This window comes from Haliotis rubra, unplaced genomic scaffold, assembly GCF_003918875.1.
Source record: "Haliotis rubra isolate DU_JTF1 unplaced genomic scaffold, ASM391887v1 Scf1093, whole genome shotgun sequence".
Lineage (NCBI taxonomy): Eukaryota > Metazoa > Mollusca > Gastropoda > Lepetellida > Haliotidae > Haliotis > Haliotis rubra.
In genome coordinates this window covers 206,436-230,418 of record NW_025764996.1, presented here as the reverse complement: position 1 = coordinate 230,418, position 23,983 = coordinate 206,436, and the positions used below count along the sequence as shown (strand labels likewise).

The window sequence follows — 23,983 nt, the reverse complement described above, 5'->3', positions numbered from 1 at the left end:
CCGCTGACAATCAAACCCCCAGGTTCGATTTACAAAGCGCAACAACTACCAAAGATAAGAGGCTGTTTCATCACTCCTATCCAAACAGGCCATAGAAGTAATAGATCAAGCAAGCGTCGAACCAGGTTTCTACTCCCCAGTTTTCCTAGTTCCCAAGAAAAACTCCACGGAGAAATACAGACTCATCTACAACATGAGCTTTTTCAACAAGAATTATCTACGCCAAACCACGAAGTTTAGCATGATACATTTACCTCAGTTCGCCAGATGATTAGATCCTATGGACTACATGGGCAGCATAGATCTACAGGATGCCTACCTGCATCCCCATTCATCCCGATTCCAGAAATACCTACGGTTTACTCTAGAAGGGCTACATTACCAGTGGAAAGTACTCCCATTGAATATCATCAGCCCCTGGCTATTCCACGAGGATCCGCGAAACCCGATTATCAATTTTCTACATCATCAAGGACTCGCGAGTGCGTTTTACCTCGGCGACGGGATACAAGTAGATCAAGATCCACAGCGTCTCAAACTACAGTTAAATTACATCATAAAGCTACTAACACAACTAGGATGGTTAGTAAACTTACGCATAAGTCGGACCTAGTACCATCGCCAAGACCTGCAATTCCTAGGTATTCGATTCATCACAAATCGCAACCCGTATTGTTGTACCAGAAGACCGTTGGCTCAAGATACAACAGACCATTCCACCAGCTCTACTCTCTCCGTTACCACTTCCGACAATGGCAGAGCCTACTAGGTCTTCTCACATCAGCCCAAGACATGACTGTCACAGGCAGGTTACAGATTCGTCCCTACAGGTCCTCATCAGCACACATCTCAGCGATGTACAACCATTCAGTCTACGAAACATCTCAGACCTCATCTACTATGGTGGACCAAGAAATCGAATGTCTGCGAAGAGTTTGTTTAGCAGAGCAGGAATACAAAACCCATCTGTATGTAGGCGTCGTCACTCCAAGGTTGGGAGCTCATCTCACCAACCACCGCGATATCAGGATTATGGAATCAGCAAGAATGCAAACTCCATATAAACAGTCTAGAAATGAAAGCTGTAATCAGCGCCATTCTACATTTGGAGTACATTTCTACAAAATGCACACCTAATGATTCATACAGACAATTCGACAGTGGCGGTCTACATAAACAGGCAAGGCTCAGCGAGATCGATGAACCTTTTGAACCTCAGCTTTCAACTGTTGATTTAATACAAGATCTAAATCTACATGTCAGAGCAGTGCACATTCCGGACCAGAAATGTACTAGCAGGCGGCTCTCTCTACGCCTCATCTACCATCACCAACAGAGTGGATGATCAACAGGGAAATATTTGCACAGATAATCAAGCAATTAGGAGCACAGCTAATAGACCTTTTAAGCCCGCAGCGATTCAACAATCAGCTACCGACATTACGTGTCACCAGTCCCAGACCCTCAAGCTTGGGCAGCGGGCGGCTCTAAGTCTATCATGGGAAGGCCTCAATGCGTGCAGCGTTTCGCCCGCCAGCAATAATACCTCAAGTTTTACAGAAAATCAGACAAACACAGAGCCTACAACTCACTTTGGTGGCCCCTACTGGCGGCCAGAGCGTGGTTTCCCATACTAATTCAAAAATCGGTCAACCAACACTGGAGCTACCCAAAGCGCGCAAAACCTGTTAATTCATCCTCACACCAAACAAGTGCCGCGAAACCCAGCAATGTTCCAACTACGCATTATGGACTGTATACAAATGTGTTTAAACAAGAGAGGATATTCTGCCAGGCGGCAAAAAGCAGTCAACGCCTTACGTTACTCAACTTCGTGGCAATGCGGCGACAAGTGGCACAGTTTGAAAATTATGCAGCAAAGAAGGTTTTACAGCAAGAGGCGTCACAACCTCAAGTGGCAGACTATTTGTGTAACCTGCGCCAAAACAAACATTTAAAAGGTTCAACGATATCAACATATCTTGCCGCGCTTAGTTCTGTAATCACCATGAGAACAGGTAGTAAATTGACAAGATCTCCAGAGTTACTGGCCTTACTACGAGCATTCCGATTGGAGGACCAAAAGCGGAAGTTCCACGCCCCAGCTTGGGATCTGAATATAGTGTTGCAACACCTCACGAGTGAGGTTTATGAACCATTGGAATCGACAAACTTTGAATTTCTCTCACAGAAAACACTGTTTTTGCTATCTCTAGCCCGCGGCGGCAAGAATGTCCGAAATTCAGCGCTCTGGATTACGAGAGGATACAGTTTGATGACAATCATAACATAAGCGCACCTCCAGGATTAAGATGGGATTTCATCGCTAAAATCAACTGCCAGGTCAACCAGACAGATTATTCCACATCCGGCTATCCTCTATTCTCGGATCACAAGATACACAAGACTTATCACTGTGTCCAGTAAGGCTTAAAGTTTATTCTGACGATCCAAAACAAGGAGAAGATTTCTCAAGCGTTTATTCATCCCCTTATAAGCCTCTGAATCAAACAGAAGTGTCACGGACCACAATATCTATTTGGATAAGGACTGTCATTCTCCGTGCCTACAAGGCAGCAGGCTTGGACCCACCAACAGCATCAAATCCACATGAGATCAGGGCACTGGCCTCCACCCTAAGCCCTACGGGTAACTGTTCCTTGAACCACGATTATGGAAGGATGCTATTGGAAATCTAACATGGTATTTGCAAATCACTACCTGAGAGACATCACTACAGAAGATGTCTCTGGCATTCCTCATTTAGGACCACTGGTCCTCGCTCAGCAACTGACAGTCCCTCGTAGGCGTTAAATATTACCCTCACAAGATTAATATGTATGATTATACATACTTATCTAGCTTATAACTCTATGGAGTTTTAGGGCTATGTATATATGTTCAGCTTAAGTTATTCAACCTTAAGCATATACTTTGATATATTCATTTCAGTGCCTCTATCAGAGTCACCTATATATATATATATTATATTATATGTAATGTTCAATATATTCGCAATGTAATTCCCCTTTTATGGCATTATATAACCTATGGTTTTGTTATACAGGAAACATCCTAAATCTAAGCCTTCATGAAGTTCCCGTAGGGGATATTACAGTATATCTATACAAAATCACTAATTATAAATCCAAAGTATTCTGTTAATCCCACCTCCGTTTCCGTAGGATACTACAAGCAAAAGAGCATGAGTCAGGATAAGGAAAAATATGTAATTTTTAGAGTAAAATTGATATTTTATACTTATCCTGACTCATGAGGGTTGGCCCTCCATCCTCCCCACATAACACTTTGGATTTCCCTGTAAGTCCAAGTGTTGGGCTCGCAAAATCAGGAGAGAGTGAAGCACATGGGCTGGAGGTGGCGACACCTTTTCCCGCCAGGGGAGATAAAGGGAGACAACTCGTGGTGAGTACCAATTAGTGATTTTATTTTGAAGGGAGCTTCAAATAAGGAGATACAGGTGTTCCACTGTGTTATAAGAAGAAGAAGACAAACAAAAGAGCATGAGTCAGGATAAGTATAAAATATCAATTTTACTCTAAAAATTACATATCTACTGGTTATGCAAATGATGATATCTCATCGTCTCTCTGCAGTGGAAGGACTTTTACGTAGGGAGGTGATGTGTAGTAGGCTGCTTGTTAGAGTGTTTGCTTGTCATACTGAAAACCCAGGTTCAATTTCCCCATGTGGTTTACAATGTGTGAAGCCCATATCGGTGTCCCTTACTGTGATATTGTGAATATTGCGCTAAAATAAAACCATAAAACCATACTCACTCTTTATAAGGAGAAACTGTTTTGTGATGGGATCCAGTTATTGCACCTTTGGTGACCAGAAGTGTGGTGGAGGAACCAGTAAGGCAATCTAGTCTGTTGTAGTAATGATGAGAACCTTTCAACCACAGCTCATACTCATCAAACACCCAGTTGATATTCAGTGACTCTGAAAGGACTGGCCAAGATGTTGAGTCTGTTGGACTTGTGTGTGTTATCCAGTCCCGAAGGCGGATGGTCACACAATCAGCCACCTTCTCATCACAGCATGTTGTTTTTTTGTTGCAATGATGTACCCCGTAGCTACAATATTGATGAATGCCATGTAACAACAGCAAACAGTCTCATAAACGCAAACATCCCCCCACAAATAGGGTTGTTATGGCAACTGTGATCATGTGGGAATAATTGAGTTATTTCTCACATTATTGACCTTTGATGTATGTAATCCACATATGATTTGTTTAACAGGATCCCAATGCTGTGACTGTGATAGTCTTGACTGTGGCTATTCAAACTTTTAAAGTCACTCATCCACGACACACTCAGTCACTCGCTCACTCACAGATACATTTACTCATGCTCTGTGATAGAACTGGAATTGTGTAACGTATACATTTACATGATGTGGTGTACACACATAACCCAAACCCACACCCTGTTTTTATAATATTCAAAGCATTTTCAGCCTTTGCTTGTATAACTTTTTTTGACACATTTTACACGAGATATAAGTATAGAATGTATTTTCTTGTCCAGTGGAAGTCTTGTGTTTGAAGGAATTTGTAAGAACCTTCCAGTTGAGTTTTGGTTTGAATAAAATGTACTTTGACTGGAAACAGTTTCCGCGAGACTTACGTCTGGACGATCCTACCTGTAAAACCTTAAACAACTAACAACAAATATGATTGTAGTGGAGTGTTCTTAAGGTTCTACACAAGTATCAGGATACCAAACATCGATTCATTATGTCTGTATCGCTATACATACAATTCATTACATTACAAGTTATATAATGGGTGTAAAATCATGGAATAGAAACTATTCAAGAACTAGTTTATGCAGACATGCCAGTATTTCATGGTTGGTTATAAGTTGCAAAATCTGCATAGTGCCTCAAAGTTTATATATGTCTTTGAGTACCATGTGCCATCTTTGCTATCTGAAATTTGAACTCAGATGATTCTGGGTTGTGATTCAGCTGCAAAAAAGGGATTGAATATGAGCTATGAAAAAATGATAATAGAAATTGTGTCATATTATTGCCCGGGGTATCCTATCCGGCCTCACCCTATCCCTGCACCTGAAGTCAGCAGTTCGTTCTCAGATTGCATTGCTCTGAATGTTTTCATTAAATCAAAGGAAATGGTCTGTGTCACATTGTCTGTGTAATGAGCTTTGAAATTGATATTGATTCTGAGTTTGAATACACTTAGTTTATTTATACCTTGTTGTGTTTTCCATTGTATTTCTTTACCAGCATAATTATCTGGAGAGTATATATTTAGATATAGTCAGTGAAGCCTTTATCCATGTTCCTTGTGCAAAAATAAAATGATGAGATGAACCGATACTACGATACTAACTTAATGAAAATGGAAATTGCATTAATTATGAATGAAACAAGCCAATATTGGAATGAATTTCACTTTTCTAAGCATTATTCCAGTTATATAATTTCGGTCTGTAAATAATCTGGACCAGACAATCCAGTGATCAACATCATGAGCATTGATCTACACAATTGGGAAACAATGACATGTGTCAATCAAGTCAGCCAGCCTGATAACCCGATCCTGTTAGTCGCCACTTACGACAAACATGGGTTACTGAAGATAAATTCTAACCCATTCTACATGGGTTGTTGGTGTAGAAGGACCCCAGTTACAATATACAGAACACAAAATATTTTAGGGGTTGTTGTGTGAAGGTGTGTACTCAGTAGTGGTGTTCAGCTTAATTGAAATAATCGAAGATTGGTCGCAGTTACCAAACGACCAAGCAATCGATCACATTTTCTCATAATCGAACATAAACGATTTTGGAGCTACTGTTTTAGTCTTTGAAATACTGACAATGGAACATATCTTAGAAGTTGTCAGGGCCTGGAAACATGTTTATTTCTTAGAAAACTCACTTCACTAACTGAAAAGTCATGACTGAATATTTTTCTAAGACTCCAGGAAGTTTATGTTCATGATATATTAGTCATCACTTTAAAGTAACAAGTTGCATCATGTTATACTTTCCTGCAGTAACAACCTGGATAGGAAAATCTGAAAAATGACGCTAACCAATTTTGTTCGATGATTGTTCGTTGGTAATGAAGCAATCATCGATTGTGAGATTTCAACCAATTCCCAACACTAGTGCTCAGTCATCACAACAAACAAATATCCTAAAAATATTCACCATTCTTAATGTTTTTGTTCAGCATAAATGAATGGATCGTGGCCATTCTGTTTGTAGGTAGGTTCGTGAGTGAGTGAGTGAGTTTAGTTTTATGCGGCTTTTAACGATATTTCAGCAATATCATGGCCAGGGACACCAGTAATGGGCTTCACACATTGTAGCCATGTGGGGAATCAAACCCAGGTCTTTAATGTGAACGCCACATGGGTACAATGTGTGAAGCCCAATTCTGGTGTGCCCCACAGTGAGATTGCTGGAATATTACTAAAAGCCGCGTAAACCATACTCACTCACTCACTCATTTTGATGTGAACGCTTTAACCACTAAGAGACCCCACCACCTATGTGGATTTCACTGACGAGCTAAACGTTTCAGATCTGCATTACCCCTTTCCCAAAAGTAGAAGTTAAGAATGTGATATTTAATTCCTCTTGACTTTACACGAGAACAAGTTAATTTATATCAATATTAAAATCAATAAATTTAAAACATAAAACCCTGTCATTGAAGGACTGTAAAAATACTAGAGCATCACAGATATAAATTGAAAACTAGTACACTATTATAAAATTAAATCAGTAGAGACAGTACTAAAATGGAAACGGGCAATAGATCACCAACAACTGAAGATAGAGCACCATACTAGGATCCATGGGGACTTACATTACTAGTTGGATCTACACCATCCCGTCAGCTGCTGACGATTATGCTGAGTATTAGCCATTTTTAAAAATAGCAAATATACTACGTTTAAATGTTTGATAAAGTTAAATTGACTTTGATGTTTTGGGACTTACGTACCCTCTCAGGGGGACAATAATTTTACATTACTTTAACCCCCTTTGAGGTAACAGCTACTAACAATAGCAGTTGCTAATTTATACTACCGTGTTTAAAATACCATTTATCTATTTACAAAACAGATTATTCAAAATTTATGTAATAATTCTATTTCTTTAAAAAATTCAATTATGAAATGATTATTAACATTGTAAAGAAGATATACCCACCTCCAGTGTAATGTCACATTTACAAAATTCACTATCATGTTTGGAGTGTGCTCAAACAATAATATACTAAACCATATTATACTTCTTGCCAAAAGATTCATTTATGTTTGAAGTATAAAACAAGTACTTTCCCTTGAGAGATTTCTAAAGTTTTTAAAAGATATATGTACAACTGAAAAATATATAGCTAGATAAAACAATAGCTTAGAACCCTTTATAAGGAAGTTGAAACATTTATATACCTTAGCTACGTGCTAAGCATTGAACTCTACTTATAATATCAGCTGATATTTCCAGACCCCACTCACTACAATCACACTATTCAACCTTATCCCTCTAATTTTATATTTTTATGCCTCTACCCAGAAACTTCTAATGATATCTTATCATTTATATTATTTATAACCTTACAAAACACCATTGATGTTTTATATATATACTCGAACATCGTTGAAAGCACACCAGTCTAACATTTTCCCATAGTACCATCATGATGGATTTCAGCATGACTATGATCAATGAATATAACTAACAGGAAGTCGAAGGGCATGTCCAGTTGAAAAAATGCTTTGTGAAACAAATTCCTGTCCACTGGTGCAGGACTCTTAATTCCAAAATGCATCAACATGCAGCCATGAAAGCACGAATTTCATTCTGAAATCATACTGACTGTGACATTAAAAAGCAGGTGTATGAGAACCGATTCTCATTAGCTTCACTAACGATTGTGAAACGAGGACAGAGATGCCGAGGTTAACACCTCACGAAAGAAGAACGTGTACTAGGCATCAATCAGGTTGGCACCAGCAGCAGGGGTATTGCTCTACAACTTGGCTTTGGCCACTCCACCATCGTTAGGCTTCATAGACGACATCAGTAGACAGGCAGCACCCGTGACCTTCAATGAACTTGGCAACAACGTAAGTTACGACGCTCCATCAGGGACGCCATACACCTTTGTCCATATCAGTGATTGAAATCGCCTTACTGCCAGACCGCTTCACCAGTTCAAGGCTGACATTAGGGCCATCATACGCTGACTCCGCCGACGCCATCTACACGCTACAGAGCTCCATACATGCTCGACGTTGGACCAATTCTGACTGACAGACACACCGTAATCAGCGTAGTGTGACAATGGCTAGCAGGCATTTTCAGTAAAGGTTACAACAATGTCATGGTGTGGTAGTCACACCTGACGAGTCACGTCTTCATCTATTACGTAATGCTGACGGCCGATTACATGCGTTTGGCGCGTAGACGTGGTGAACGTTATGCTGATGAGTGTGTGGTTCACAGACCCACCTTTGGGTGGTGGGAGTGTCATGGTCTGGGGTGAAATAAATTACAATCACAGGACTGCTCCTTCATATGTATGTCAAGGGAGAGTTAATGCCCTATTACCGTGAGCAGATTCTTCAGAATCAAATAGTATCTACCTCTTCAATCACCACCAAGATGTCTATACTTTTCTACAGGACAACGCAGGCACGGGCACACACAACAAGACTTTCCATGCAGTATCTTTGCCCAGCAACACATCCAGGTTATTCCATTGCCAGCACAGTCGCCAGATGTATCCCCCATGGAGCACTTGTGGGACGAAATTGGTCAAAGTCTTTCGCGACAACAGATGCCAAACATCCGGGAACTTGAGGATGCACTACCGCAGAAGTGGAATGCCATCCTCAAGAACTCTATTCGGACGCTTATTGACTCAATGAGGAGACGTTGAACTGCATGTGTCAATGCAAGTGGCGGTCACACGCGATATGGACTTTTCGATTTGACCCCACGTGTGTTTGATCCTTTCTGACTGTGAAACATTTCAATGAATGAGCGTCTTTTCTGTGTCCAGTCGTCCATCTGTTATTATCCACTAAAAAAATATCAATATTCCTTACTCGTGCTTTTAATAATCTGAACTTTTATAAGTGGTGCGTTTTCAATGAGATTCAGTATATATTGTCGTTTATGTCATATGTATTTCATCTGAGACTTGAAATGGGAAAAAAATATAAAAAAGAACCTTAACTGTTTTGACATTGAAATATGTATCCCTTGTGATGGACAAATCAAGCAGGACATGCTTGACCTTGATTCTCTCATCACAGGGGATACAAAACGGTGGATCTTCACCTTCTAACAGGTATTCATGAGTATATCTAGTGTGGCCAATACGACATCGTCGCATAATGACCTCTTCAAATCTAGACTGACAACCCAAGTACGTGTAACCAATATAGGGCTTCATCGCATGTAATTTGTTTTGACCTACTTGAGTGTCCCTCTTCTTTTGCATCAGATCAGGGATGTACGATCTAATGGCAGCTTTGTAATCAGAGTATGGAATAAGAAGTGGTGTCACAATATTTGTTGAGTGCTGCCTTGGCAGCAAGATCGATCCATTATGTTACCAGATATTCCAACATGGCTGGGTAACCAACAGAGGACGATGTCGTATTGGCCAGTAGCAAGATCATGATATAATTCAATAATTTCGAATAAAAGTGGATGTTTGCAAGAAAGAGTTGTAATAGCTTGAAGGCAAGAAAAGAGAGTCAGAAAAGATTATGTATTGCTTATATTTTTGGTGTCTATTAATATTTAAGAGCTGTTAGTATTGCAGGTTTGCTTCTGCTGAAAATAGAGCTATTATTCGGTAACCGAGAAGATATTGTTTCTGGGACCCAATGACAGTAGCACAAGCCACTGCGCACACCACATCCTTGGATCCATCTGTATCAAGGATTTGTATGTATTATGCTTCAATTTTTAATTGATTATATTCTTGTTTTATATTGTAATTCATTAGTTTTTGATTTTAAAAGCTGTCATTGTCAGGTCAACCTGTGGCCTCACCAATTGCCAAGGAGGAGAAGAAAGAATATGGGAAGGAGCTATATTTTCTAGCTCAATGCCAGCATCAGAAAGGAAAGGTTTAATTCGTATTCACAGAGGAGGAGGCATTTTTATTGTACAGATCCTCATAGAGAGGATTAAAAACACAATTGTAAGCATGATACAGAATCACATTGGAGCACCGAGGAATCCATGCTCAGATTTGTGGAGAAAGTCATCGACCCCTACGTTGTAGCAACACGTAACGAACTGGGATTAGATCCCGACCACAAGCGTTATGCATCTTGGATGTCTATTCATCGTACGGACCCAGGTTGCGTGAACTCCTACAAGAAGAAACATTTGTTTCCTGCATGTCCCAGCGTCAGCCTGTACTGACAAGCTGCAACCACTCTGACCTGGCTCTCCAACAAGAACTTTAAGGGCGAAATCAAACAGTGCTTCCACGAGTGGTATTCCAGTGAGGTTGTGCGACAACTGGACGCGCAAGAGGATGCAGGGAAGGATGATGCAGTGTCTGCAATCTCAGTTGACATCAGGACCAGCGTCATTAAGCCCCTTCACGGACAATGGATAATCAAGGCCTTTGACACCATCTCAAAGAGGAGGGACCTCATCCAGAGCGGTTTCAAACAAGCCGGGTTGTTGAGAATGAGATGATTGAGTGTTAATCGACAATCAAGGAAATTAACTTCTACTGTATATGAAGCTTTTTGTGATTTCAAACAAGCCGGGTTGTTGTGAATGAGATGATTGAGTGTTAAGTGACTATTCGCTTCATGATGTACTGGTAAATAAAATCTTAATGAATAAATAAAATACTGCTGTATTATTTCTTTCCGAGTCGTTTCATGGTAATCTGTTTTATATCAAACCATCTGTCACTACGATTGGTCGAAATAGAACATGTGACCAATTTCCATGGCGGCCACAACACACATTGCTGTTTTCGCTAATTCGGCGATGGGATTTGGCTCATTATTTAATTATGTTTTGGGAAATCCATTACAGCGACAGTTAAGTATGATTCTTTATGGTACTATCAGTCGTCATTTTAAGATTCCCGTAGATTTCTGTCTTCAAACTTGATGTTTTATGGTAACAACTCAGGGGCGAGCGTGGCTAGACTGAATGAATGACAGGTTTATTCGCGGTGTGTAAATTTTCGCGCTAAAATGTTTTGCGCGAAAAGCGCGAAAATAAAACCTGCGCGAAATATAATACGTTTACAGTAGTTTGGTAATATATTGTAATGATAATTTGATATGTCGATGTTTTAAAGGTGGCTCATCACCCTCGATGCAAAGACTGTCAACAGGAGAGGTTCTGAAAGATCCAAGACAAAGTCTGAGACCTTGGTGGTGGACGGAATCAAGTAGTTTTAGGTCCAGACTCGATTATTTACAGACCGAAACTATACAACTGGAATAATGTTGAGTAAAGTGAAATTCATTCTAATATTGGTTTGTTTCATTCATAAGTAATGTAATTTCCATTTTCATTAATTTAGTATCTGTTCATCTCATCTCTCCAGTTGTGTTTGGGTTTGAATAAAATGTACTTGGGCCGAAACAGTTTCACCGAAGGCTTACGTCTGAATGATCCTACATGTAAAAACCTTAAACAACTAACAACAAAGATGATTGGAGTGGAATGTTTTTAAGTTTCTACACCATTTCTCAGGATACAATACATCGATTTATGATGCCTGTATCGCTACCGATATACAATTCATTACATTACAAGTAAATGGGTGTAGCATCATGGAATAGAACCTTTTCAAGAACCAGTTTATGCATACTTGCCAGTATTTCATGGTTGGCTGTAAATAGCAAAATCTGCACAGCATCTCAAGTTTTGCTATCTGAAGTTTGAAAACAGATGATTCTGTGTTGTGATTCAGCTGCAAAAAGGGACTGAATATGAGCTATGAAAAAAATGTTCAAAATCGGGATACAAATTGTATCGCATCCATATTATTGCTCCGCTTGTCACATCACGCTATCAGTGTACTTGTGGTTAGTAATCAGATCGCATTGTTCTGAATGTTTTCATTAGATCAAAGGAAATGGTCTGTGTCACATTGTTTAATTTGCATTGAAATTGATATTGATTCTTAGTTTGAATACACTTAGTTTATGTATACCTTGTTGTGTTTTCTATTGTATTTCTTTACCAGAATAATTATCTGGAGATTATCGTTAGATGTTTAGTCAGTGAAGCATTTATCCATTTTCCCTGTGCAAACACAAATCAGACATGTGATGAACAGATACTAAATTAATGAAAATGGAAATTGCATATAATTATGAATGAAAAAAGCCAATATTGAAATGAATTTTATAAATGGCATCAGACGGACAAACTGGGAGAGAAGAATTTGTTGGTTTGTGTTTTAATGCCATACGCAGCATTATTCCATTCCAGTGATATAGTAACAATCTCAGTTACAACCGTCACATTGGACACACGAGGACAGAGGTCTCTACCCCTACTCGGGGGCGTTTCCCTGCAGGGAAAACACACACGCACGAAACTGAAAAAAGGCGACTTCAGATGTATGTGTCCAGTGTCCATTATCCTTGACGTTGGAAACTTGCTTTTTCCAAAATGTTCTCCTTTAATTGTCTCATTTGAAGTTATTTCCCAAATGTATGTATAGTTTATATAAAATAAATACAAGTTGAAGTACATGTAGTTTCAGTTTCTTTTAATAACTGACAAGAAACTTGAAACCCAGATCAAGTAAACAGTTAAAACATAAACTTATTGTTATTCACAATTTTCAAACTCCGAGTCGCATGCGGTGTTTTGCAGCCTTGTTTGTTTAAGAGGTAACAGGGGCGTATAACTCTAACTTTGACACTGACCCCGGCAGTCACTACCGAATGGCGGCTATAAACTGCTGGGCGACAGGCCATATATTCCAAGCTAACATCACATAACTGGGCCAGTACTGGCATCGCTCTGGCCTGTACCGTTGGTACTGGCATAATGTACGACAGTATAGAGCCAGTACAGGACCAATACCTGTTTTCTTTTAGAGGCCCGTTACAGAAAAAACTGTACTGGGCCACATATGGGCATTCTCTTCCCACAGAGGTTACTTGTCATATCTTCCTACGAACCTCTGTTCTAATACGGCCATATTTCCCGGTTCTCGTAAAATCCCCTAGCGGCAAAAGATTGCAACACGAATTATCTCCCTTCTTTCTATCCACGTGTTACATCGACTAAGATTCAACTTGACTAACACAAGCAAATGTGGGGCCACAAATATCCCCCATCTGCCGGGGAATTGTGTTGATGTTACACAAAAGACGTTTAATGGCTAGCTTGTCCGTTGTCAACGAGGGCGATGGAGACGCCACTGATCCGCCATAACATGACTGAGTTCTGTCTAGAAGAAACGTTTGTGCATCGCGCAGGGGAAGAAATTTAGTTTTTCTCGAAGCATACGGAAATTACCGAGGCCTTGCGAATGATCACTTTTGAAACAACGTCGCTGATTGCACATCTAAATCTGATTGCCTCCAATCACGAGTCTTGAACGCTCACACCATGAAAGGGCCGTATTAGAACAGAGGTTACGTGGGAAGATATGACAGGAATAACCTCTGTGGGAAGAGAATGCATATGGGTGGTAACCGTAAATACTGCACCACAATACTGTTCCGGCCCAGTACTGGCCCAGTACAGGCGGTGCACTTCCTGTCTGGTGAATTGTGAGGGATTATCTCAGGACCATGTCGTCTGCTCAAGAGTGGTGGCCAAAGGGTAGAGTGTGGCATTTCCCACATTTATGAATGAAAATTGCCTTAATCACAGTGACACTAAAATGTAACAGTATTTGTTGTGAATCACTTATACAGACTACTTTTTCAACTAAGGTTAAGTGTTGAGCTAAAATTTGAACAATAACATGCAGTATGAATTTCGCAGGAACAAGGACATTTTGAAACATTCAGTATGTATGGCATGTTGTTAGATCATGGAAAACCTGTTGACATGCCTCATTCAAAAACATAAATTCAAAATATGGACTATATTATAGTATTGTTTGATAATCATGTCATACTGAACAAATCGAAAGATTGAATAGTAAATCAAATTTGAAAATACTTTAAAAAGAGACTGTATTCTTGTGAATTGAATTTTGAAACTTCTGTTGAACAAGATGATCCAGAAGGACAAGGGACTCTGAATCAATGAAAGAATGACGCATCAAGTTTTCATCTATTTTCATGAATTAAACTCTTATGGATACACTTGTGTTTTCTTGCTTTTTTCTATTTCATAGTTTGTTTTCGTATCAGCTTCTTTTAAATAGTAAAAACTGTATTAAACATAACCGGGCTAGTGCCGGCCAAACTGTAAAGGGCCAATTTGTGACCGTTAGGGCTGTGTACTGGGCCATACTTCTTTGCCTGTACTGGCCCAGTTCAACGCCAATGTGCAAAATAGTACAGGCCCAGTTCCGGAATGCCTTAAATGGGCCTGGTTTTCTTGCTTTAACGCGATGTTAGCTGGGTTTCCTATAGATAAATCCGAGAACGGGTGGATAGAATTTTTTCATAGCCTTTTCATCGATACGGACGTCAATTTCTAAACTATCGATGCATCGACAGTTTTTCGTGTCTACTATCGATAAATTTCTATCGGAGACTCAACAATTGCAATCCATCAATAGTTCGATGCATCGTTATAGCACTACAATTCATAATGAAAGTATCAGACTATGTTCGAACGTCCCATGCATATCGATAGCTTATGTGTTAAAGCAAATTGACCATGTTTAAAGTTAACGAGTTTCACTGCAGAGTATATCTAAGCTTCACTCAAATCCACCATTCCATTGAACGAAACTGGATAATATCAAGTTATAATGCGGCGATTACGAATAGGACACATTTATTATACACATTCTTTTATCCAAAGAAGGAGATCCGCCTCAATACATCTCATGTCACAGACCAATTATTAATCAAGTTTTACGTGAATGTGTAAACTTTGTATTGTTTTTGTGATTATGATCGTACCTTATCTAAACAGTTTCTAACCGCTTGATGTTAGCATATTTAAAAGTTATTTTGGCCATGGTTGATATTAATGAGGAACATTTGGTTCAGCAGGTACATCAGTGCAGACATGTTGGTATTCAATTACATCAAACAGTTATTTAAAATCGATGCATGTCAATTATGTACGCACTTGTGTTCATCTCAACTGGGTATCTTAATTTTTCTTTAAGTAACCAAATATCACCTCAATCAAACTCAATTGGATATTTTACCATTTTCTATTGATTTTGAAAATGTTATAAAGTTTAACTGTTAATGTTTTTGTTATTTATATTTGATCTCATTAAGTCGTCAAGTTCGTGTCCTGAAATAAAACCTCTCAGTAACCTCAGTCATTTTATCAGTCCACGGGTACGCAAGCTAAGATTTTACATTTTTGTGTGTACGAATGTAAGATCACATTTATTGAGTATTTACAAAAATTCAAGCGTACTTGTACGTAATTGACCTTATAGAAATTGAGTCACATAAATTTACACAGATACGCAGCTTATCTGTAGCTCTGAATGTTTGATAAACGATATGTGGTTTATTCTACAACTTTATATATATCTCTGTGTTTGTCGTAATGTGTTCAATCACAAGGGATAAATATTTTAGTCTGAAAACACTTAAAGATCTTGTTCATGACTTCTTTGAGTGGCAAGTTGAAGAGAACAAGTATATATGGATGACTTATTTTATTCTAGAGCACGACGTGTCGATACAGGTTTCTTACTTGAAAACGATACAGAACTGTCGAAGCGATGTCGTATCTCAAATAAAGAAGTTGTCATCCATATATACTTGTTCGATCTTTAAAAAATGTAAATGATCATTTAATAATTGGTTTTTCAAAAGAAATAAAATAGAATTTTTGGATAAATTTGAACAATATGTTTTGTAAATAGATAAATGTTATTTTATAAATGGTAGTATGAATTAGCAACTGCGATTGTTAGTGGCTGTATCCTCAAAGGGGGTTAAAGCATCGTAAAAGTATTGTTCTCCTGAGAGGGTTCGTAAGTCCCAAAAACTTTCAAAGTCAATTTCGCTCAACCATACCTTTTAATCTTAGTATTTTTGTTATTTTAAATGTCGGTTAAATCTTCTTACCAGCACCAAAGGCTGAAGGGATGGTGTAAATCCAGCTAGGGTCCATGCAGGTCGCAAAAGTAATCTAGGTCCCCATGGTTCATAGTATGGTGGTCTACCTTCAGTTGTTGGCGATCTGCAGCCCATGTTTATTATTGTATTTTCTTCTTTAATTAAAATGTCTTAGTTTTACATGCTAGTTTTATATTCATATCTGTGATACTCCAGTATTTTACTGTCCATCGCCGACAGGTTTTTCTCTTCAAAACGTTTCCATTTTTTATTGTATAAATTGTTTTCGTCACAATATGGCTGAGATATTGCCGATGTGACGTTAAATATTAACTTGCTCACTCGTAATGTGTTCATAGTATCACTACGAGGACAAAAGTCACGGAAGAGGTGAAATACGTGGTCTGATCCCATAATTTGTTTCCAAGGACAATCATAGTTGCCTCATACGACAATATGGGTTGAAAACCCCCAATTCCAGCCCCTTTTTTAGAGTCAGTGAGTTTACTTTTACGCCACCCTTAGCAATATTCCAGCAATGTCACGGCTGGGGACACCAAAAATAGGTTTCACGCCTTGTACCCATGTGGAAAATCGAACCTTGGTTTTCGGCATGACGAGCGAACGTTTTAATCACTTTTTAATACCCTACTTTTAAGTAATGCATTCAGTAATTATGTGAAAGCATTGAACTGTATAATGACTTGATTGATGTAAATGAAGCACGTTCAGTTCTTTTCAATTACTTGTCCACCTATATTACTTTTCAAAACCCATTATTTTGATAATTACATTGGATGTTGTAGTGTTCTATGGGTCCTTCACTGCATGACTTGCTGTTCCCAGGAGAAGAGACGACACAACTAAGTGTTTACGCTAAGCCTTTTACTTCCCGAGTGCCAGAGCATCCGATACGCCACGCACATGCACACTACATCACATTACATCACATGATGTATAATATTACTACGCCACATTCCTCCCATGTTTAATCATTCACACGCTTCACAAACGAGCTGGTTCTGATCATTCCCTCAACAACTGTAAAATGTTAAGTTCTACAAATGTTATGTATTTTCATATTATCAACAAATGTTGTATTAATACATATATTTGTTTACTCTTACTAGATACCTGATACAGTGAACATACTTTCATTCAATTCACCAATGACAAAATATTTACAAAATAATGCAATATCAAATAACACCAAACATTCAATTCACAAATGACAAGATATTTACAAAATAATGCAATATCAAATAACACCAAACATTCAATTCACCAATGACAAGATATTTACGAAATAATGCTATATCAAATAGCACCAGCCCAATATCAAAGAATTGATTTCCTGATATATTATACACATATTATACAGAAAATTTAAGAGTAAACTAGTTCTCAGTGCTTTCAGTCATTCAGATATATTCGATGACAGTTCAAAGTTCATTTCAAGACAGTCGTGAAATCGTTCAGGATGTTTTCTGATTCTCTGCGAACGTCGTGGTTCTCTAACCTGAAGATCGTTCGATATTAGTACTGGACCAACATCTGAATGTTCTGTCTCACCATGTCCAGTGTCAACAGGTTTAGGTTGGAAATGATATGCGAATCTAAGTGGCTGAAAGACAACACCCCTCAGCTAGCTTGTCCTCGATATGTTGCAAGGAAACAATTTCAGAGGTTAGAAGATCTTGGGTTTGATTTGTATTCTGGCCATGAAATTGAATTTACAATCCTCGATGAAACCTTGAAGCAAGTTTTTGATAGTGCTGACGCATACCGCCATAGGCTAATGAACAAACACAACAAAATCATTTTTCACTTTGATAAAGAACTTTCAAGATTCCAAGATTGATGTTGAAAGATACTTTGATTCTGAATGTGCCAGTGGGATGTTTGAAGCTGTAACGAAACCTAAGTATGGAATCTCGAATCTCGATATGGCCTTCAATCTTCAGGAAGGCCTCCTAGAAATGGCGGATCTGTGCGGTTTTACAGTCACCTTCATGTCCCATCTTTCAGACAGTGAAGTAGGGGGAACCAAACATTTCAATTTTTCTCTCTGGACTAAGTCGGGAGAAAACGTATTCTACGATGCTGATGCTGCAGACAAATTGTCTGTTATTGCCAAACAGTTTATTGTTGGTGCCCTGAAGAATAGTAAAGCTCTCTGCGCATTCACAAACCCTACCGCCAACTGTTATAGGAACATTGGCAAGTTTCTTTTTTGTTCGTCAGTCAACTGGGGAAGAGAAGATCGAACTGCTTGTATCTGCGCCAAGAACAACGGTCCTTTAAAAACATACATTGAAAACAGACTTCCAAGCTCAAAGAGCAACGTATATCTCGTGGCTGCATCTACTATTGCTGCTGGACTGGATGGGGTCATCAAGAAGATGGAGTGCCCACCCCCAGGGAAAACAGAACACAGTGAATTACTTCCCTTTTCTCTGAGTGAAGCTCTGGATGAACTGCAAAAAGATGAGGAATTGTGTGATGCTTTAGGGAAAGAACTGATGACATGGTTTGTCCAGAGCAAGAGAGATGGGGAAATTGCCAAGTATGAGGGTGTTGAGATTGACGAGGAACGATTTTCCGTTGAGAAAAAAAAATATCTGTAAATTTAATTTACAATGTAATAATATGCTGGTTATATCCCTTTTGATATGTTACCTCTAACTTTGAAACGTTTATGCTTTAATAGAGAATTATATAATTGTGTGTAATGTTGTACTACGTAATAGAAGATAAGTTAGATAGAAGATATAGCCCTGCTACATATTTTGAGCAACCAAAGTGTACATGGATATAACGCTCATGAGGGTGTATGGATAATGTGGTAGGTCGAAAGAACATGTATGTTTTGTTCGTTGTTAACGTGGAGCTCAGCAATATTCCAGCTACATGTATATGAATAATTGATTCTCGACCAGACTGTCCAGTGATTCACCATGGGCAAATGGGATACCCGATCCCGTTAGTCACCTCTTACGACAATCGTGGGTTGCTGAAGACCAGTTCTAACACGGATCTCTAGGAGTCTCAAATTCGAAAAGAATAAGATGCCTTTGCCGTTTAATTGGATTGGAGGGTGAGAAAATAAATGCCTAATCTTGCTGATACTGGTCTTTGAATAATAATAATAATAATAACATGTTATATCGAAATTAACGTCAGAAAACCACTCAGACCCACAGCTTTTGTTTGCTGCAGTGCCGACAGATTTTTCATCCCCACTAACTAAGAGTATTATTTCCATATTAAAACATAGAGCCTACACATTCTGATCAGGACCCACAACTTTTTATGGTTCTGGGTCCTTATATAGGACCTGCGGCTTTTTAGGGTTAAGGGCAAACACTGCACTCGTGTCAGACTTTCTGTTTCTTCATACTTTCTGATCTGGTGAAGTGATTCCAGACTGCATCCTTTTGAAAGATATAGCCAATAAAATTCTGTGAGAGTTTCGTGAAAGGACCAACGACTTTGAGACCTGCGGAGATGAGTTGCTAATATCTGAGGTAGGGTAATACATATTATAATAGGCACCCGTGAAGAGCCACCTCCTCGTGGTGGGTGCTGAGTAACGCTAAGCACTCTTCAACCCCCCGTTGTTGACCCGGGGGTATATTTGGTCTACCAACCCGTTTGCCGTGGGTTGCGCCCCTGTGAGCCTATCAAACGTGCAAGGAAGGCTTGTGGGATGTCACGCCAGATTCTCTCAAGTTCTGTTGCAACGTCAAGGACGGTATCTGGAGGATGATGAAGACGACGTAGACGTCGATCCATCTCGTCCCAAACATGCTCTATCGGGAAGTGATCCGGTGAATTTGCAGACCAAGGCAGTAAGTCAACGTTGTGGTGTTGCAAGAAATCCATAGCAACCCTTGCCGTATGGGGGCGGGCATTGTCCTGTTGGAATGTGAACCCAGGGCCATGACGTTGCAGAAGAGGAATTGCCACAGGTCGAAGAATCTGATCCCTGTAGCCCACACCAGTTAAGTTGCCCTGAACAATCACCAAAGGAGTTCTTTGGCGTGCTGTTATTCCACCCCAAATCATCACGGAACCAACACCGAAGCGATTCCTCTCCAAGACACAGGCCTGTGCATAACGTTCTCCCACGCCTCTATAGGCACGCTGACGTCCATCACTATAGGAAATGTTACACCTGGACTCATCTGTAAAAACAACATTTCTCCACCAAAACAGTCTGCGGACATGATTTCGGCACCACATTCGGCGAGCTTGTCGATGATGTTGTGTCAGGATAGGCCGTATGGCAGGACGTCGTGGTCTGATCCCGTGATGACGTAAACGTTGTCGAACTGTGTTGGGGCGGATACGGCGCAGTCCTGGGATAGTTCGGGCAGTCATCATTGCAGTCTGAAACCTGTGGCGAAGATGGGTCACCCTTATCCATCTGTCATATCTTGGCGTTGTTACACGTGGACGTCCGGAACGTGGCCGATCGATGACGTCATTTGTGTTCTGGTAGCGTCTCACCAGTGCAGAAATGGTGTTCCAGTGGCAGTGGAAATGTGCAGCCACTTGTCGTTGAGACATTCCCCCACGGACCATCCCAATGGCCTCATGACGTTGTGCAGACGTGAGCCTTGGCATGCTATGCGTTTCAATAGCCGTTTAATTTTTTGAACGATCGCAAGGGCAGGGGTTGAGCTTTCCAAAGTGACAGTATTGTGTGGCATTCATTTGCTCTGTTTCTCTTTCCCGGAATGCACGTGCAACAACGTATTGCACGTCTCAAGGACGAACCCACTGACGTCACGGAACGTGGCACGTGCATGCATGTTGGATACATGTCACTAATCTCTGAGTTTAAATCCTTATGTGTCTACACAGGTTTGATAAATTTAGATTTTAAATTTTTGTATGCACAGTTTCTTTATGTGCCTAGCATATATATATATGTCATTGCACAAATTTGATTTGGAATTGTTTTAATTTCGGTCTTGGCCTACTTGTTAATCTAAAACGTTTGTCATTTTGAAATATAATGTTATGAACTTTGCCTAGAGTCTTATGCCCAGAAGGCGGTGGCTCATGGGCCAATCTGGTGTAATTATTAATCTTTTAATTCTTCTGCTGGAGTATATCATCCGGGTATCCTTGGTGCTGCAAGTTGGAGACCCACTTGAGTTTGGCATTGTCTTCATGATACTCTGTGGTGGGTGAGTCGGACGATGAATCTTTAAAATACTAACCATGGCTTACGAAACTCCCCTAAAAAAACCAAAACGTCCTCTTGATACTGATCCTGATGATGATGACCATCGACAGCCCAAATCAATTGACTACTGGCCACGTTTCTTAGTGATGGAGACTCAAGATAACTCAAGATTGAAGTTGAATCCTTTTGCGGTACAAAAAAAGGCATACAAGGCATAGCCGGTGATGTGAAAAACATTAAACTTTTGCGTTCCGGGTCATTGCTCATTGAGTGCAGCAAAAGGCAACAGGCAGCTAACCTGATTTCTACTGAAACATTCGTCGGCATTCCGGTATCTGTCTCTCCTCATAGATCACTTAACACCAGTAAAGGAGTCGTTAGAGACGGAGATGGGTTGTTCACTGACATGTCCGAACTTGACATTGTTTCAGAAATGAAAGATCAAGTCCTCTGCAAGCTGTCAGACGAACTTGACATGGTTCAAAACCGAGTCTCCTGATATCTTATCACCTGCAATGTCAACACAAACTGGGGAACCATTAAGTCTTCCTGACACGACCCAAACCCAATCAGAACCATCTTCTGAACGTGACACATCTTCTCAGGCATCTCAAATGACTCAGTCTACCAGAAATGTTCAGCAAATCGTCAAAAGCAAAAACAAACCGAAGCCAGATTCTTGGAAAAAACAAAGTTGCAGAGCCCCAAAAGGGTCAGATGAAAAAATCAAATTATTTAACAAATACGGATCACTTGAGGACATGGACGTGTCCGAAAACGTCCATTCTAGGGCACATAGCTTGTCGCCCTAGATACCCAATTAATCCGCCTCAAAGATGGGTCTATATAACAATATCGCGCAGTGGAACTGTAAAGGACTCCGGACAAATTTTAATGAAATACAGCTATTAATCCAGGATTTAACACCATCAGCGTTCTGTCTGCAAGAGACGTATCTGAAAAAGACAGATAATTTTAACTTCCGTCGGTTTGAAACGTATCATTATTCTTCCCCTCCAGGTTATAGAGCCACTGGAGGTTGTGCTATCCTTATACGACAGGATGTTATTCACAGCCCTGTTATACTTAACACTAATCTCCAAGCTGTTGCAGTGCGACTAACTCTGGGTGTAGCATTTACGTAATGCTCTCTGTATATTCCGCCTTCATCGACCCTTCAGCTGACTGATCTTCAATCCCAACTCAACTCCATAAGCCATGTGTTATTATGGGTGACCTAAACGGTCACAACCCACTCTAGGGCAGTACTAACACTAATACTAAAGGCAAAATACTGGAAGATTTATTTCCAATAATGACCTGGGCATATTTAATGATGATTCCAGCACCTATCTGCATCCTGCAACTGGCACTTATTCTTCTCTGGATTTGTCTCTTGCAGATTCTAACCTCCTGAATGAATTTGATTGGTCTGTTAATAATGACCTTTGTGGAAGTGACCACTTCCCAACTATCCTTTCAGAAATAACTCACTCATTCACTCCATCGTATACAAGATTGAACTTTTTGAAGGCTAACTGGTCTTTATATCAAACTATATGTAAATCGAAACTGCGACCAGAATGTTTCCGTGATATAACTGATCCCATTCAAACTTTTGCTGACGTTTGAAAGCAAATAGCTGATGAGTGTATACCAAACTCCTCTACGACTCCACATGTACGAAAACCATGGTTTACTACAGATTGTAGACAAGCCAGAAAATCGAGGAAAAAGGCAGAGCGTTATTTCCGCCATCATCCAACTGTCCATAACTTAAATAAATTTAAAATACTCAATGCAAAGGCGCATCGTACCTTGAAACAAAACAAACGACATCTAGGAAAAATTCTGTCTCAAAAATTAATTCACGCACGCCAATGTCTAAGGTATGGAACATGGTTCAAAGAATTAAAGGCAAAGGTTCAAAATCTGCTGTTCACCATCTTAAAGATGGTGATAATTTAATTACTGACAAGTCTAAAATTGCAAATAAAATTGGCGAAACTCTTGACAAAACTTCCAAATTTGCAAATTATGTCCCTGAGTTTCAGAGATATCAGAAACAACAGGTAAAGACAAAACTTTCGAATCAAATAACGGTGAAGATTATAACGAAGTGTTTTCATTACATGAGCTACATACTGCTCTTGAGCAAGCTCATGACACTGCAGCGGGTGATAATAATATACATTACCAGCTACTGAAACACTTACCTGAACCATGTCTGATGACACTTTTAAATATATTTGACCAAATATGGACGTCTTGAGCATTTCCTCCTTCGTGGCGTAATGCCATTGTAGTCCCAATACCAAAACCTGGCCGGGATCACACAGATCCGTCTAATTACAGACTGATATCTCTAACTAGCTGTGTCTGTAAAACCATGGAACGTATTGTGAATAATAGATTAACTTGGTATCTTGAAACCAATACCATTTGGTACGTTTAGAATCCTTTGTTAAAAATGCCATAGTAAATAAACAACATGCTGTATCAATTTACTTTGATCTTGAGAAAGCTTATGATACGAC

The 23,983-nt window shown here is 39.6% G+C and overlaps 1 protein-coding gene across 1 annotated transcript; it reads left to right on the top strand.

Moving 5' to 3' along the window:
* Positions 1–18,195: 18,195 nt before the first annotated feature.
* LOC124283459 (glutamine synthetase-like) lies at positions 18,196–18,876 on the top strand. Its single transcript, XM_046719525.1, has one exon. The coding sequence runs from the start codon at positions 18,196–18,198 to the stop codon at positions 18,874–18,876; it is 681 nt and encodes a 226-aa protein (XP_046575481.1).
* Positions 18,877–23,983: the final 5,107 nt, after the last annotated feature.

Coding starts and splice junctions, on each gene's coding strand:
- LOC124283459 (XM_046719525.1), top strand. CDS start 18,196: ATGGCCTTCAATCTTCAGGAAGGCCTCCTAGAAATGGCGGATCTGTGC.